Source organism: Rana temporaria, chromosome 3, assembly GCF_905171775.1.
Source record: "Rana temporaria chromosome 3, aRanTem1.1, whole genome shotgun sequence".
Classification (NCBI taxonomy): Eukaryota; Metazoa; Chordata; class Amphibia; order Anura; family Ranidae; genus Rana; species Rana temporaria.
Window position 1 is genome coordinate 85789624 of NC_053491.1, and position 14919 is coordinate 85804542.

Here is a 14919-nt window from a genome sequence, read left to right on the forward strand (position 1 = left end):
ACTTTCTGTGAGCTGAATTGAGGTATAGAACAAGGTTATCCTCCTTTTTTAAACTACGAAATCCCCACTTCCCATGTAAGTAAGATGAACAAAGGCCTAGGTGCCAACTATAGATCCAGTAGAGCAGTGAGCATATCTACCCTAAAATTGTGTTATTCACAAGACTACCACAAGACTACCAACTAAAATGTTAGGGGTGGGGGGGGGGGCATTAAAGTCTGATCAATGGAGGAGAGTTCCCAGCACAGCTAGAAAACTGAAAACATGGTGCATGCCTAGTGTGGTCAGTTTTTTTATTATAGGAAAGCAGAGGGACTGTCAGGAACACCAATTATTTCAGATACAGGAAGTACGTTGTAAAGCAGACACATATCAGGTGTGACGATATCGGTATGATATCCCCGTCAACGTTCCCTTCTTCCCATAAAAGAAATCACAGCAGCACCCATACATGAGCCAAGGCTTAATGCTGGTATAACACAGAGTTTTAATAGTAAAAAACACAGCTTTTATGTGGTTACAACTGTTACAATGACAAATCTCCGCCCCCCTCACACAGTGGGGGGTCTTCAATACAGCTCCTTTGAAATAAAGATATTTCTTTGAACTACTCAGTAGCTAGCCGGTTCGGCACCGCATATAGAGAGATAATTATCACAAGGAAGCAATCAGCATAATTAACACAAGCCACTTATCTAATCACAGTAACCAGTAAACACAGGGCTAGAACAATTAACATTTGAAACAGGGCTGGCTGCAGAAGAGTAATTACACTTAACAGCCTTAAACAAGCAGGGAGGATTAAACTGAAGCATATAGGTAAAAAGTCCATCACAATGCATTTGAAACAGGGCTAGCTGCAGAAGAGTAATTACAATTAACAGCCTTAAACAAGCAGGGAGGATTAAACTGACATATAGGTAAAAAGTCCATCACAATGGCCCCCCTTCTTCTCCCTGCTCCGGAAAAGCCGGTTGGACCTTTCCTGGTCCAGTAGGGTTGACGGGTTCAGAGCTTTTAGTCCGAGGTTAACTCCGTTTGGCGTGACAATCCATCAGCATTCCCGTTTTGCTTGCCTGGGCGGTAATGAATCGTAAAGTCATAGGGCTGTAAGGCCAAGCTCCAGCGTAGCAAACGGGCGTTATCCCCTGAAACCCGGTTAAGCCACACCAAGGGGTTGTGATCGGTGATGAGAGTGAAAGCCCGGCCATAAAGGTAAGGTGTGAGTTTTTTGAGTGCCCATACCAAGGCCAAACACTCTTTTTCAATGGTGGCGTAACTGACCTCCCTTGGCAACAGCTTCCGACTCAGGTATGCCACCGGGTGCTCTCCTCCATCCTCCCCGATCTGGCTTAGTACTGCCCCCAGTCCAAACATTGAAGCATCTGTGTGGACAATAAATCTTTTGTTAGGATCTGGGGTAACCAACACCGGAGCATTAACCAGAGCAGTCTTTAGGGTTTGGAAAGCCACCTCGCATTCCGGGGACCACAGGACTTGTCGGGGTAGCTTCTTTTTGGTCAAGTCGGTCAGGGGTTTGGCCAGGGCGCTATAGTCGGGTACAAAGCGTCTGTAATAGCCGGCTGTGCCCAAGAAAGCCATGACTTGTGTCTTGGTGTGGGGAGTGGGCCAATTGGCAACGGCCTCGATCTTGGCCGGCTCCGGCCGTTGCTTACCACATCCTACTCGGTGGCCCAAATATTGTACCTCTGCCATACCCAAATGACATTTGTCGGGTTTCAGGGTCAGCCCGGCCCCCTTGATCCTATCCAATACTACCCCTACGTGCTCTAGGTGCGCTTCCCATGTATCGCTGTAGATGGCGATGTCATCCAGATAAGCGCATGCAAAGCTCTGGAGACCCCCAAGTAACTGATCCACCATCCGTTGGAAGGTGGCCGGGGCGTTCTTCATCCCGAACGGCATAACCCGGAATTGGTATAGGCCGAACGGGGTGATGAAGGCCGACTTGAGTCTGGCATCTTCTGCTAGAGGAATCTGCCAATATCCCTTGCATAGGTCTATTGTGGTCAGATACTTCCCTGCAGAGATACGGTCAAGCAGCTCGTCCATCCGTGGCATCGGATAGGCGTCCGTAACTGTCTTGTCGTTGAGGCGCCGGTAATCTACACAGAAGCGGGTTGTCCCATCCTTCTTTGGCACTAAGACTACCGGCGAGGCCCAAGGACTTTCTGAGGGTTCGATTACGCCTAGCCGAAGCATCTCATCTATCTCCTTCCGCATTCCTTCCCGGACTGCTTCGGGGATACGGTAAGGAGGCTGTCTCAGGGGTGTCTGTCCTGGAGTCTCCACCTTGTGTACGGCTAGGCGTGTGTATCCAGGCTCCTGAGAGAATGTGGCCTGTTTTATTTCTAGTAAGCGGCCAGCTTGAGCCCGCTCTTGCGGCTCCAGCTGTTCACCTAGCTGGACTTTCTCTATCTGGGTCATCCCTTTGCTACTGCCCAATAGGTCGGGAAGGGGTAGGGTCTCTGTGTCTTCTCCTGCTGGTGCACAGATAGCGGCTACCTCCTCTGCCCGTTCCTGATAGGCCTTGAGCATGTTGATGTGAAAGGTTCGTTTCACATCTTCATCCTCGCAACTGGCTATCGTGTAGGTAGTGTCGCATATCTGTCCTATAACTTTATAGGGGCCCTGCCAGGCAGCCTGGAGCTTGTCAGTTCGGACCGGCCTTAATACCATGACCTTTTGGCCTATCTGAAAGCTCCGGTGCCTAGCCCGTCGGTCATACCATACCTTCTGGCGCTGTTGGGCCGCCTGGAGGTTTTCTTGCACTGTCTGGGCTAATTCCTCCATGCGATCCCTCAGCTCCAGGACATAAGGTACAACCGGGGTCCCCTCAATTTCTGTTTGCCCCTCCCAGTGATCCTTGATGAGATCTAAGGGCCCCCTCACCCGCCTCCCATAGAGAAGTTCGAAGGGTGAGAATCCGGTCGATTCCTGCGGTACCTCTCGGTAGGCAAAGAGAAGGTGCGGCAGGAATCGCTCCCAATCCTTGTACGCCCCTGTGAACGATTTCAACATTTGCTTTAGCGTTCCATTGAAGCGCTCGCACAGGCCGTTAGTCTGGGGGTGGTATGGGGAGCTAGTCAGGGATTTAACTCCACAGGTTTTCCATATCTGCTGGGTTACCTCGGCCGTGAATTGGGTACCTTGGTCGGACAGAACCTCCTTGGGAAAGCCTACTCGGGAAAATACTTTAACTAGGGCCTCTGCTACAGTCTCAGCCTGTATGTTAGAGAGAGCTACCGCTTCGGGGTAACGGGTGGCGTAGTCTACTACGGTGAGTATATACCGCTTGCCGGAACGGCTAGGTTGGGCCAGGGGCCCTATAATGTCCACGGCCACCCTTGTGAACGGTTCTTCAATAATGGGCATGGAAACTAGTTTAGCCTTTGGGTGGTCTCCCTTTTTACCTATACGTTGGCATACCTCGCACGTTTGACAATACGCCCTGACGTCGTCGGATACCCCAGGCCAGAAAAAGTTCTGGGTTATCCGATACCCTGTCTTGCGTATTCCCAAATGGCCTGCCAAGGGTACGTCGTGCCCAATCCTCAATAACTCCTGCCGGTACTTCCGGGGAACTACCAGCTGGCGTTTTTGCTTAGGCCCTGGGGCATTACCCCGGGTCTCGGTGAGCCTGTACAAGCGGCCTTCCTCCCAGATAAATTGCTCCTTCTCTAACCCCCCTTGGCCCCTCCTGGCTTTCTCTCGATACTTTCTGAGGGAAGGGTCTCCGGTCACCTCCCGCCCAAAGTCCTCTGGGGTGTCCCAGGGTAGGGGTTCCACAGTCAAGGGTAGGTTGGGTTGGCTTACCTGGGTCTCAGTAGGAAGCGGATGACTCTCGGCAGCGCGACTTTGTGCTCTGGTGGTTACTGCGTGGGCCTCCTGAGCGGTGGTAGAGGCGAACGCCGAAGTCAGGGGCCCAATGTCGTTGCCCAAGATGACTTCAGAAGGTAAGTCTTTCATGACGCCCACATGAACATCGCCAGCTCCCGCACCCCAGTCCAGGTGTACCTGTGCAGTAGGAATACGGTATACTGCCCCCCCTGCCACTTTCACAGCAATTGATTTCCCCGGTTTCTCTGATGCAGTAATAAGGTGTCTTTGTACCAACGTGATGGTCGCCCCACTGTCTCTTAATCCTCGGGCGGTTTTTCCGTTAACCATGACCAGCTGACAATGGTGTTTCCGGTTGTCCGTAATAACAGATTGTACCGTGAGGGCTTCGTAAAGGGGGCCCAATGGTTCTTCCGGACCCAGCTCCTGGGGATCCCAAGCCGAGTCTACACAATGGGCTGCTGCTGGTGGGCGGTACCCAGGTTGAGACCAATTTGACCTGGTGTTGTCGTTCATGGGGCAATTTTGCTTGAAGTGACCGAGCTGTTTGCACCGGAAGCAGCGTTGTTCGTTGTCCTCCTGGCGTGGATAGCGAGGGCTAGATGTCATCGGTCTGTTAGGAGGTTGGTATCTAGCGGCTGGTGGGTGTGAGGGTGCCGTTGGTCGTGGAGGTTGTACCCGTGGTGTGACCTGGTTTGTCTTGCGAGTATCCGCATATTCATCCGCCAACATCGCGGCCTCTGGTAGAGTCATGGGCCTGCGATCTCTCACCCAATCTTTGACATCCGTCTGGATGTGATTGTAAAATTGCTCCAGGAGCATTAGTTGCAAAATGTCCTCTGCGGTGGTGGCCTGGCTGCTGTTAACCCAGTTAGAGGCCGACAGGGACAGCTGGCATGCCCATTCCGCGTAAGAGTCTTTTGTGGTTTTGCGTGAGTCCCTGAACTTCTGTCGGTGGGACTCTGGGGTTACTGCATAACGAGCCAGGAGCGCTTCTTTAACCCGGGCGTAGCTATGGATATCCTGATCTGGCACGGTCCGGAAAGCATCAGAAGCTTTGCCTGACAGTTTGCCTGACAATATTGAAACCCACTCTCCTCTAGCTATTCGGTGCAGGTTACATTGTCGCTCAAAGTCCGCCAGGTAGTTATCAATCTCACAGTCCTTTTCATCAAAAGCTTTAAAAGCGCTAAACGGAATCTTCCTTGCGTCTGCTGTGCTGTACTCACTGTTCGGAGAAGGTGCGGCTGCTTGTTGGACTGCTGCCAGTTTTAACTGTAGCTCTGCATCTCTTATTTGTTTATCCTTCTGTAGTTCTGCGTCCCTTAGTTCTTTAGCCTTCTGTAGTTCTGCGTCCCTTAGTTCTTTAGCCTCCTGTAGCTCTGCGTCCCTTATTTGTTTATCCTTCTGTAGCTCTGCGTCTCTTATTTCTTTAGCCTCCTTCGCTAACATGTCCATCACTTTCAGCACCACATCTGGCGTTGGGTTCGGGCCGAACCACGCTAGCTTCTCTCTCATTAGCTTGTTGGTTGGTGACTCCTCCTGAATCACTGGTGTCTCCATCTCTTGTACTGCTGGCGTTGCTGCAATCACGTTCTCCTGGTCTAGCTCCATTAATTCTGCTATGATGACCCGCTTGGTTTTGTTGCTAGCAATCCTTCCACGAACTTCCAGTAGTTCTTTCAGTGTATTTCTTTTAAGCAGGGTGTAGCAGCCTTCCATTCACTGTTCCCAGTGTCTGCTTGGAATCCGGGTGTAAAGGAGGGTAGAAGGGAAGATCCCGCTGCTGCCAACCAATTTGTGACGATATCGGTATGATATCCCCGTCAACGTTCCCTTCTTCCCATAAAAGAAATCACAGCAGCACCCATACATGAGCCAAGGCTTAATGCTGGTATAACACAGAGTTTTAATAGTAAAAAACACAGCTTTTATGTGGTTACAACTGTTACAATGACAAATCTCCGCCCCCCTCACACAGTGGGGGGTCTTCAATACAGCTCCTTTGAAATAAAGATATTTCTTTGAACTACTCAGTAGCTAGCCGGTTCGGCACCGCATATAGAGAGATAATTATCACAAGGAAGCAATCAGCATAATTAACACAAGCCACTTATCTAATCACAGTAACCAGTAAACACAGGGCTAGAACAATTAACATTTGAAACAGGGCTGGCTGCAGAAGAGTAATTACACTTAACAGCCTTAAACAAGCAGGGAGGATTAAACTGAAGCATATAGGTAAAAAGTCCATCACAATGCATTTGAAACAGGGATGGCTGCAGAAGAGTAATTACACTTAACAGCCTTAAACAAGCAGGGAGGATTAAACTGAAGCATATAGGTAAAAAGTCCATCACAATGCATTTGAAACAGGGCTAGCTGCAGAAGAGTAATTACAATTAACAGCCTTAAACAAGCAGGGAGGATTAAACTGACATATAGGTAAAAAGTCCATCACATCAGGAATATGAAATGTTGGGTTTATAAATTCTTTAGCCACTTAAGGACCACCCCACATACATATAATGCGGCAGGGCGGCCCTTAAGTGCAAAAACCCGCTCTAGCTGTGATTGAACACAGCTGGAGCCAATCAGCGGGTCTGGCGAACGTAATGTCAACCAGGAACCTGTTGATCAGTCGTAGAGAGGCAGAATGGTGGAAGAAACTAGATTTTTTACATTTTTTATTGGATATGTTTTATACCAGAAAGTAAAATATATATTTTTATATATATATATATATATATATATATATATATATATATATATATATATATATATATATATATATATTGTTTCAAACTTGCCAGCCTTTTTTTGTTTATAGCGGAAAAAAGAAAAACGGCAGAGGTGATCAAATACCACCAAAAGAAAGCTCTATTTGTGGGAAAAAGGACATTTGTACAGTAACGCACGGCCGCATAACTGTCAGTTAACCACTTAAGAACCGCTGCGACTAAATACGTTGGCAAAATGGCCAAAAGCGCGCTCGCAACCCGGTCCTGAGCTCCGTGACTGTGCCAGCGGGACCTGTGGACCCGATTGCCGCCTGTGTCCCTCGATTGGGTCACAGAGCTGAAGAACGGGGGAGGTAAGTGTAAACAAACCTCCCCCCGTGCTTCCTAGTGAACCTGTCACTGACCGTCTGTTCCCTGTCATAGGGAACGAGGATCAGTGACATCACACACCAAGCCACGCCTCCCTACAGAAAGAAACACCCATTAAGTCACACTTAACCCCTTTAGCACCCCCTAAAGGTTAACCCCTTCACTGCCAGTGTCCCTTTCACAGTAACCAGTGCATTTGTATAGCACCGATCGCTGTAAAAATGACAATGGTCCCAAAAATGTGTCAAAAGTGTCCGATGTGTCCGCCATAATGTCGCAGTCATGATAAAAATCGCTGATCGCCGCCATTACTAGTAAATAATAATTATTAATAAAAATGCCATAAAACTATCCCCTATTTTGTAGACGTTATAACTTTTGCGCAAACCGATCAATACGCGCTTATCGCATTTTTTTTTACCAAAAATATGTAGAAGAATACGTATCGGCCTAAACTGAGGAAAAAAAAATTTTTTTATATATATTTTTGGGGGATATTTATTATAGCAAAAAGTAAAAAATATTGTTTTTTTTTCAAAATTTACGCTCTATTTTTGTTTATAGCGCAAAACATTAAAACCGCAGAGGTGATCAAATACCACCAAAAGAAATCTCTATTTGTGGGAAAAAATGACGTCAATTTTGTTTGGAAGCCACATCGCACGACCGCGCAATTGTCAGTTTAAGCGGCGCAGTGCCGAATCACAAAAAGGATCCTGGTCCCTTAGCTGCATAATGGTCCGGGGCTTACAGTGGGTGACTGCGATATTGTGTCAATCTCCCTCCCTTTCTCAGCGAGATTGACCACCTACGAGCCCTATCGCGGGAGCCAGCACCGAGCTGGCTTGCCACGATGGAGACAAAGCCGTCATAGAAGCAATGGGGATCCGACTTGGATTCCCGCCAATTCTAGCTGCGGCGTTTGGTATGAATCCTGAGAGGGAGAACTCCACGCCAAATTTTAAATAAAAAACCGACACGGGTTCCCCCCAGGAGCATACCAGGCCCTTAGGTCTGGTATGGGTTGTAAGGAGACCCCCCTACGCCAAAAAACCGACGTGGGGGGTCCCCCCACAATCCGTACCAGACCTGTATCCAAAGCACGCTTCCCGGCCGGTCAGGAATGGGGGTGGGGACGAGCGTCCCCACCCCCCCTCCTGAGCCGTACCAGGCCGCATGCCCTCAACATGGAGAGGTTGGGTGCTCTGGGGCAGGGGGGGCACACTGCGGGCCCCCCCCACCCCAGAGCACCCTGTCCCCATGTTGATAAGGACAGGGCCTCTTCCCGACAACCCTGGCCGTTAGTTGTCGGGGTCTGCGGGCGGGGGGCTTATCGGAAACTGGGAGCCCCCTTAAATAAGGGGGCCCCCAGATACCGGCCCCCCACCCTAAGTGAATGAATATGGGGTACATCGTACCCCTACCCATTCACCTGGAGGCAAAGTGTAAAAGTAAATAAACACACAACACAGGGTTTTTAAAATAATTTATTAGTCTGCTCCGGGGGCCCCCGCTGTCTTCTTTAGCTCTTTTAGCAGGGGGGGGCTTCTTCTTCACTGCCGTCTGGTTCTCTTCCGCTCTCCGGGGGGTTCTTCTCCGCTCTCGGGGGTCTTCTCCGCTCTCCGGGGGTCTTCTCCGCTCTCCAGGGGTCTTCTATCTTCTCCGCTGTTGACTCGGCGCTCCCCGGTTCTTCTCATGCTCGCTGTCCGGTGCCTTCTCCTTCTGGGCTGGCCGCCGCTATCTTCGTGTGTTAGCTCAATTACTAGCGGTGGCCAGCCCGGCTCTGCTGTGATGTCTTCTTCTCTTCTTCTGCCTTCTTCCGATGTTGACACGACGCCTCTTCTCGCTGCAATGACGGGTGCGCGGTTTGCATTCGATTTATATAGGCCTCTCTTATGATGTCACAGTCCCATCATGCTCTGGTACCTACCCACGTGGGTAGGTACTACGTGGGTAGGTACCGGAGCATGATGGGACTGTGACATCATAAGAGAGGCCTATATAAATCGGATGCAAACCGCGCACCCGTCATTGCAGCGAGAAGAGGCGTCGTGTCAACATCGGAGAAGATAGAAGAAGACCCCCGGAGAGCGGAGAAGACCCCTGGAGAGTGGAGAAGACCCCCGAGAGCGAAGAAGACCCCCCCGGAGAGCGGAAGAGAACCAGACGGCGGTGAAGAAGAAGCCCCCCCCTGCTAAAAGAGCTAAAGAAGACAGGGGGGCCCCCGGAGCAGACTAATAAATTATTTTAAAATCCCTGTGTCGTGTGTTTATTTACTTTTACACTTTGCCTCCAGGTGAATGGGTAGGGGTATGCTGTACCCCATATTCATTCACTTAGGGTGGGGGGCCAGTATCTGGGAGCCCCCTTATTTAAGGGGGTTCCCAGATTCCGATAAGCCCCCCGCCCATAGACCCCAACAACCAACGGCCAGGGTTGTCGTGAAGAGGCCCTGTTCTTATCAACATGGAGACAGGGTGCTCTGGGGTGGGGGGGCCGCAGTTCGCCCCCCTTGCCCCAGAGCACCCAACCCCCCCATGTTGACGGCATGCAGCCTAGTACGGCTCAGGGGGGGCGCTCGCTCGTCCCCACCCCCATTCCTGACCGGCCGGGCAGCGTGCTTTGGATACGGTCTGGTATGGATTGTGGGGCGACCCCCCATGTCGGTTTTTCGGTGTAGGGGGGTCTCCTTACAACCCATACCAGACCTAAGGGCCTGGTATGCTCCTGGGGGGGAACCCATGTCGTTTTTTTATTTAAAAATTGGCATGGAGTTCTCCCTCTCAGGATTCATACCAAACGCCGCAGCTAGAATTGACGGGAATCCAAGTCGGATCTCCCGTTGCTTCTATGACGCGCTCGCTGGAATGTGCTTTGTCTTTTCCAGCGAGTGCGAGATGTCGGCACCCTGTCGCCGAGAATCAGCGCGATGCTGTCGTGCTGGAAACACATTCTCGGCAACAGGTACAGTAAGTGGTTAAAGAAAAGCAGTACCATATTGCACAAAATGGTCTGGTCAAGAAGGGGGTAAAATCTTCCGGAGCTGAAGTGGTTAAGCTGGATGAAGCTTTTATACATAGAAATGTGAATACATTAATAATTTACCTGCAACAAAAGTCTTTTGGGTGTCTTTTGTGGGGCAAAGCATATACAATCCAAAAATCATTCTGTCTAATTGATATCATTATCTTGGAGGTTTCCCAAATTTTTCTATCAAGGACCTAGTTTTAAAAACATTTGCTAAAGAAGGTTTTGTCAATATAAAATTGTATTTGTTTTTTTTTAGATAAGGCTGTCTTAGTATTATGATGTATCTGTTATTATGACTTGGATAAAGTTCATATCACATTTAAGGAGCCATGCATACAGCTACTTCCAAAATATTCAGTAAATTAACTTGCATGTTTTATAAGAATGCACATATATTTTGCAAAGTTCGAAGTTGGAAGCACCTAATATCTGTTTTAGAATTTTAAAATGGACCTTGCATAAAAGTGCTAGATTTATCCTATCTTGTGGACACTGTCCCGCTGTCTTTCTCAAACAAGTAAAAAATATTAGCAGGAAAAAAAGGTAAAATAAAATGTGCACCTTACACCTGGAGTTCGCCTAGGCAAGAATCATAATACTGGGATCTTTCCTGAGATCTTGGGAAAGTTGGTGATCCCAAATCACACACAAAGACTTTCCTGCCCAGTGCTAGAGTGATTTGGCCTGTTGAAGTCACGCTTCCTAGAGGAAGTGTCCAGAAGGCAGGATGTAAGGTAATGCTTACTTTTTTTTCTGCTAATATATATTTTTTCCTTTTAACTGATTTTGCAGACCTTGTTCACATGGGCATACTCAGGGCTGCTGGCTTGAAGGGGTTGTACCCGGGTGCAGGCATCACCTCGATAACGTTTGGCTTTCTTGTACTAACAACAGATGTGGCTAAGCATAATCACAACCACGGCTCGCCCAGCCTGCGGATGAGCGACCAGCCGGCACATCTGCAGGCTGGCCAAAGACCTGAACAAAGTCGGAATTGACTTTGACCGAGTCTCGGATCTAGTCTTAAAGGGGCCAATTTTTTTTTTTTTAAAGCAGGGGTTCAACCATAAAACAATTTTTTCCAAACAATCCCCTTAGATGGATGCTCGTTTTGTCTAGGGGAATCGGCTAGTTGTTTTAAAATATGAGCTGTACTTACCGTTTTCGAGATGCATCTTCTCCGTCGCTTCCGGGTATGGGTCTTCGGGAGCGGGCGTTCCTTCTTGATTGACAGTCTTCTGAGAGGCTTTCGACGGTCGCATCCATCGCGTCACTAGTAGCCGAAAGAAGCCGAACGTCGGTGCAGCTCTATACTGCGCCTGCGCACCGACATTCGGCTCCTTTCGGAAAATCGTGATGCGGTGGATGCGACCGTCGGAAGCCTCTCGGAAGACTGTCAATCAAAATAGGAACGCCCAGTCCCGCAGCCCATACCCGGAAACAGCGGAGAAGATGCATCTCGTAAACGGTAAAACGGTAAGTACAGCTCATATTTTAAAACAACTAGCCGATTCCCCTAGACAAAACGAGCATGAAGCTAAGGAAAAAAAGTGTTCTGTACGGGTGAACCCCCGCTTTAAATTGGTATTCAAAACTTACCGTTTTTAATGCTTTTAAGTGCAAAGAAGGGATTGGGGGTCTTTTAGACCCCCAATCCCTCCATAAAGAGTACCTGTCACTGCCTATTACAGTCACAAGGAATTTTTACTTTCCTTGTGACAGCAATAAAAGTGATTGAAAAAACATTTAAAGAGACACTGTAAAAAAGAGAAAAAGTTTGAAGCACCCCATCCTTCGTGCTCACGCAGACAACGCATACATAAGTCGCGCTCGCAAATGTAAATGGTGTTCAAACCACACATGAGGTATCACCGCGATTGTTAGAGCGAGAGCAATAATTTTTAGCACAAGACCTTCTCTGTAACTCTAAACTGGTAACCTGTAGACATTTTTAAAGCGTTGCCTATGGAGACTAATAAGTACCGTAGTTTGTTGCCATTCCTCTAGCGTACGTAATTTTAAAGCATGACATATTAAGTATCTATTTACTCGGCGTCACATCATCTTTCACATTATACAAAATTGAACTAACTTTACTGTTTTGTTTTTATTCAGAAAAGTGTACTTCTTTTAAAAAAATTGCATTTGAAAGACCGCTGCGCAAATACAGTGTGACATACAAAATTGCAATGATCACCATTTTATTCTCCAGGGTCTTTACTAATATATATATACATATATATATATATACACACAAAGTTACAGAGATAACAAATTCAGGAGCAGACCTAACATTACAGCCAGTGCCGAGAGGGAGGGGGGCCTGCATATGGAGGGGCATAAGTGAGGGACAACTGTCTCTTTCTCTGGCAGCAGGGAGAGGGGGAGAGGGGTAGAGACCAGCTTCCAGCTGTCGTCCAATACTAATCCCCCTCCCTGTGTGGGCCCCCTGTGTGCTCAGGCCCCCTACAAGAGGAACGGTGGTCCCCGCCTATCAGCGGACCTGGGCATACTTAAGAAAATGCCTGTGTGAGGGCAATGTTTACCCACATGGGGATGCACAGGTGTTTGTGCAACCCCATTCATATCAATTCAGTGGCTTTACAGACACAGCTGCTGCTCCCAATTTGAAACCCGTTTGAGTGCAGGTGTGTACAGGTTCAGAAACCCACACGGCTGTCAAATTGGGAGCAGCGGCTGTGTCCCAATTGACATGAATGAGACTGTGTGGGAAAACACGGCCCTCACATGGGCATATTCTTAAGTATGCCTGTGTGAAAGAGGTCTTACATGTAGGGCTGAGGATCTATAAGATAAGCAGACCTTGTATTTTGAGTCCACTGCTGCAACTGCTGATCTGAAACTAATGAATAAATGAGTCATTCATTCATTAGTTCCTCCTTGCTCCCTTTTCCTCCATTGTAAGAGGAAATAGCAGGCTCACAATGTAGACACTACAATGTTTACATTTAGGATTGCTGTGATTTGTCATTCTAGTGATCACATAGCATAGAACTCCTCAGATTCAATCCACCACTTCTATACGGCAAAGTGATGGACCCAATCCAAGAAGCTCTGTGCCATGTACACAGATGGTGGTAGGTAAGTTTTTTTAAAACCAAACTTTATGTCAATATATTTATTTTTAAAGAATTAAAGGAACTCATGTCTGATTTCTGATGGACCACTGATAAAAATTGTCTGAGATATCAAATACATATAATGTGGAAAATCATACATACCGTTTTTCACCTTGTGTAAAACCAGATACTCTTCTGCACATGTGATTGATGACATCTGATCCATCCATACCTGCAGAGCAAACATTTGCCAGATAGGGTGTCAAAAACAACAAACAAAATCTAAAACATATACGTAACTGACCTTGTTCTTAAAACAATAAAACTAGGAAGTTACTTGCATTTAAAAATGTAAAATGGGTAAGAAATATACCCAAAGGCATGAAATTCTAATTTCTAACACAATTTCATTCCTAGGGTTCACTGAAATATGACTGACTCCCTTGTATTAATCTATCAGCTTCCTGGCTTGGCTGTTTATTTTTTTGGACCACTCCTTTACATCTATTTTTATTTTTCTCTCTACTGATGTTCCTAATATGATTTTGGATAATTTCAATATTCTCATTGACACTTAGGCCCGGATTCACGTAGCACTTATGCCGATGTATCTCCAGATACGCCGCGTAAGTCTATCTGTGCGCCGTCGTATCTGTGCGCCGTGCCCACAGAACTAGATACGCCTGAAAATAGGCTTCCTACGACCGACGTAACTTTCCTACGCTGTCGTATCGTAGGCGCATATTTACACTGGCCGCAAGGGGCGCTCCCATTGATTTACGATTCGAATATGCAAATGAGTGAGATACGCCAATTCACGAACGTACTTGCGCCCGGCGCATTAGGATACGTGGTTTACGTAAGGCTTACGTCCGGCGTATAGTTATTCCCCATCTATGAGGCGCAACTCATGCAAAGGTATGGACCTGGGAACAGCCGTCGTATTTTACGTCGTTTACGTAGTAGTACGTGAATAGGGATATGCGTAGGTTACGTTCATGTCGTAGGCTGATTCGACGTATCTTAGGGAGTATTTCCGATGTGATTCTGAGCATGCGCACTGGGTTGCGTCCATGGGACAGCGCATGCGCCGTTCGTTCGGCCCTTCATTTGCATGGGGTCACGCTTCATTTAAATGGATCACGCCCACTTCCACCTACTTTGAATTAGGCCGGCTTACGCCTACGAATTTACGTTACGCCGGTGCAACGTTGGGAGCAAGTGCTTTGTGAATATTGTGCTCGCCGCTCTGCGCTACGTCGGTGTAGCGTATATTCGATAGGCTACGCCGGCATAACTATGCGCCGCTCTCTCTGAATCCGGGCCTTATAGTTTTGCTGCTAAACTTCTATAAATAACCGTTGCTGTTTGACCTCACACCGCCTCACAATGGTAATCATATGCTTGACCTTATCTTCACTTTTGCATTATATTTGACTTTTATAACTCTTTTGTACTTTGCACTGATCTGTAGTCTATTTTCACATCTTCCTTTTCTTCTGAACATTATGTGCCCTCCTCCTCTCCCTTTATACCTCTACTCTCATGCCGTGTACACACGATCATTTTTCGGCATGAAAAAAACTTTGTTTTTAAAAAATGTCATTTTAAATGATCACATCATTTTTCAGGTTCTGAAAAACGGCCCAAAAAAAATCGAACATGCTGCATTTTTTAATGTCGTTTTAAACGATGTCCTTTTTCCGGGTTGTAAAAATGATCGTGTGTGGGCTAAAACGTGTTAAAAATCCACACATGCTCAGAAGCAAGTTATGAGATGGGAGTGCTCGTTCTGGTGAAACTACCGTTCATAATGGAGTAAGCACATTCATCACGCT

General features: G+C 47.5%; 1 protein-coding gene across 3 annotated transcripts in view; it reads right to left on the reverse strand.

The window, feature by feature from the left end:
• LOC120931421 (dual oxidase 1-like) overlaps positions 1-14919 on the reverse strand; it is a 180812-nt gene that overhangs the window by 35151 nt on the left and 130742 nt on the right. For all 3 annotated transcript variants that reach the window (XM_040342840.1, XM_040342839.1, XM_040342841.1), the window contains one exon: positions 13244-13313. In XM_040342840.1, the coding sequence (XP_040198774.1) occupies positions 13244-13313 (70 nt within the window). The remainder of the gene's footprint in view (positions 1-13243; positions 13314-14919) is intronic.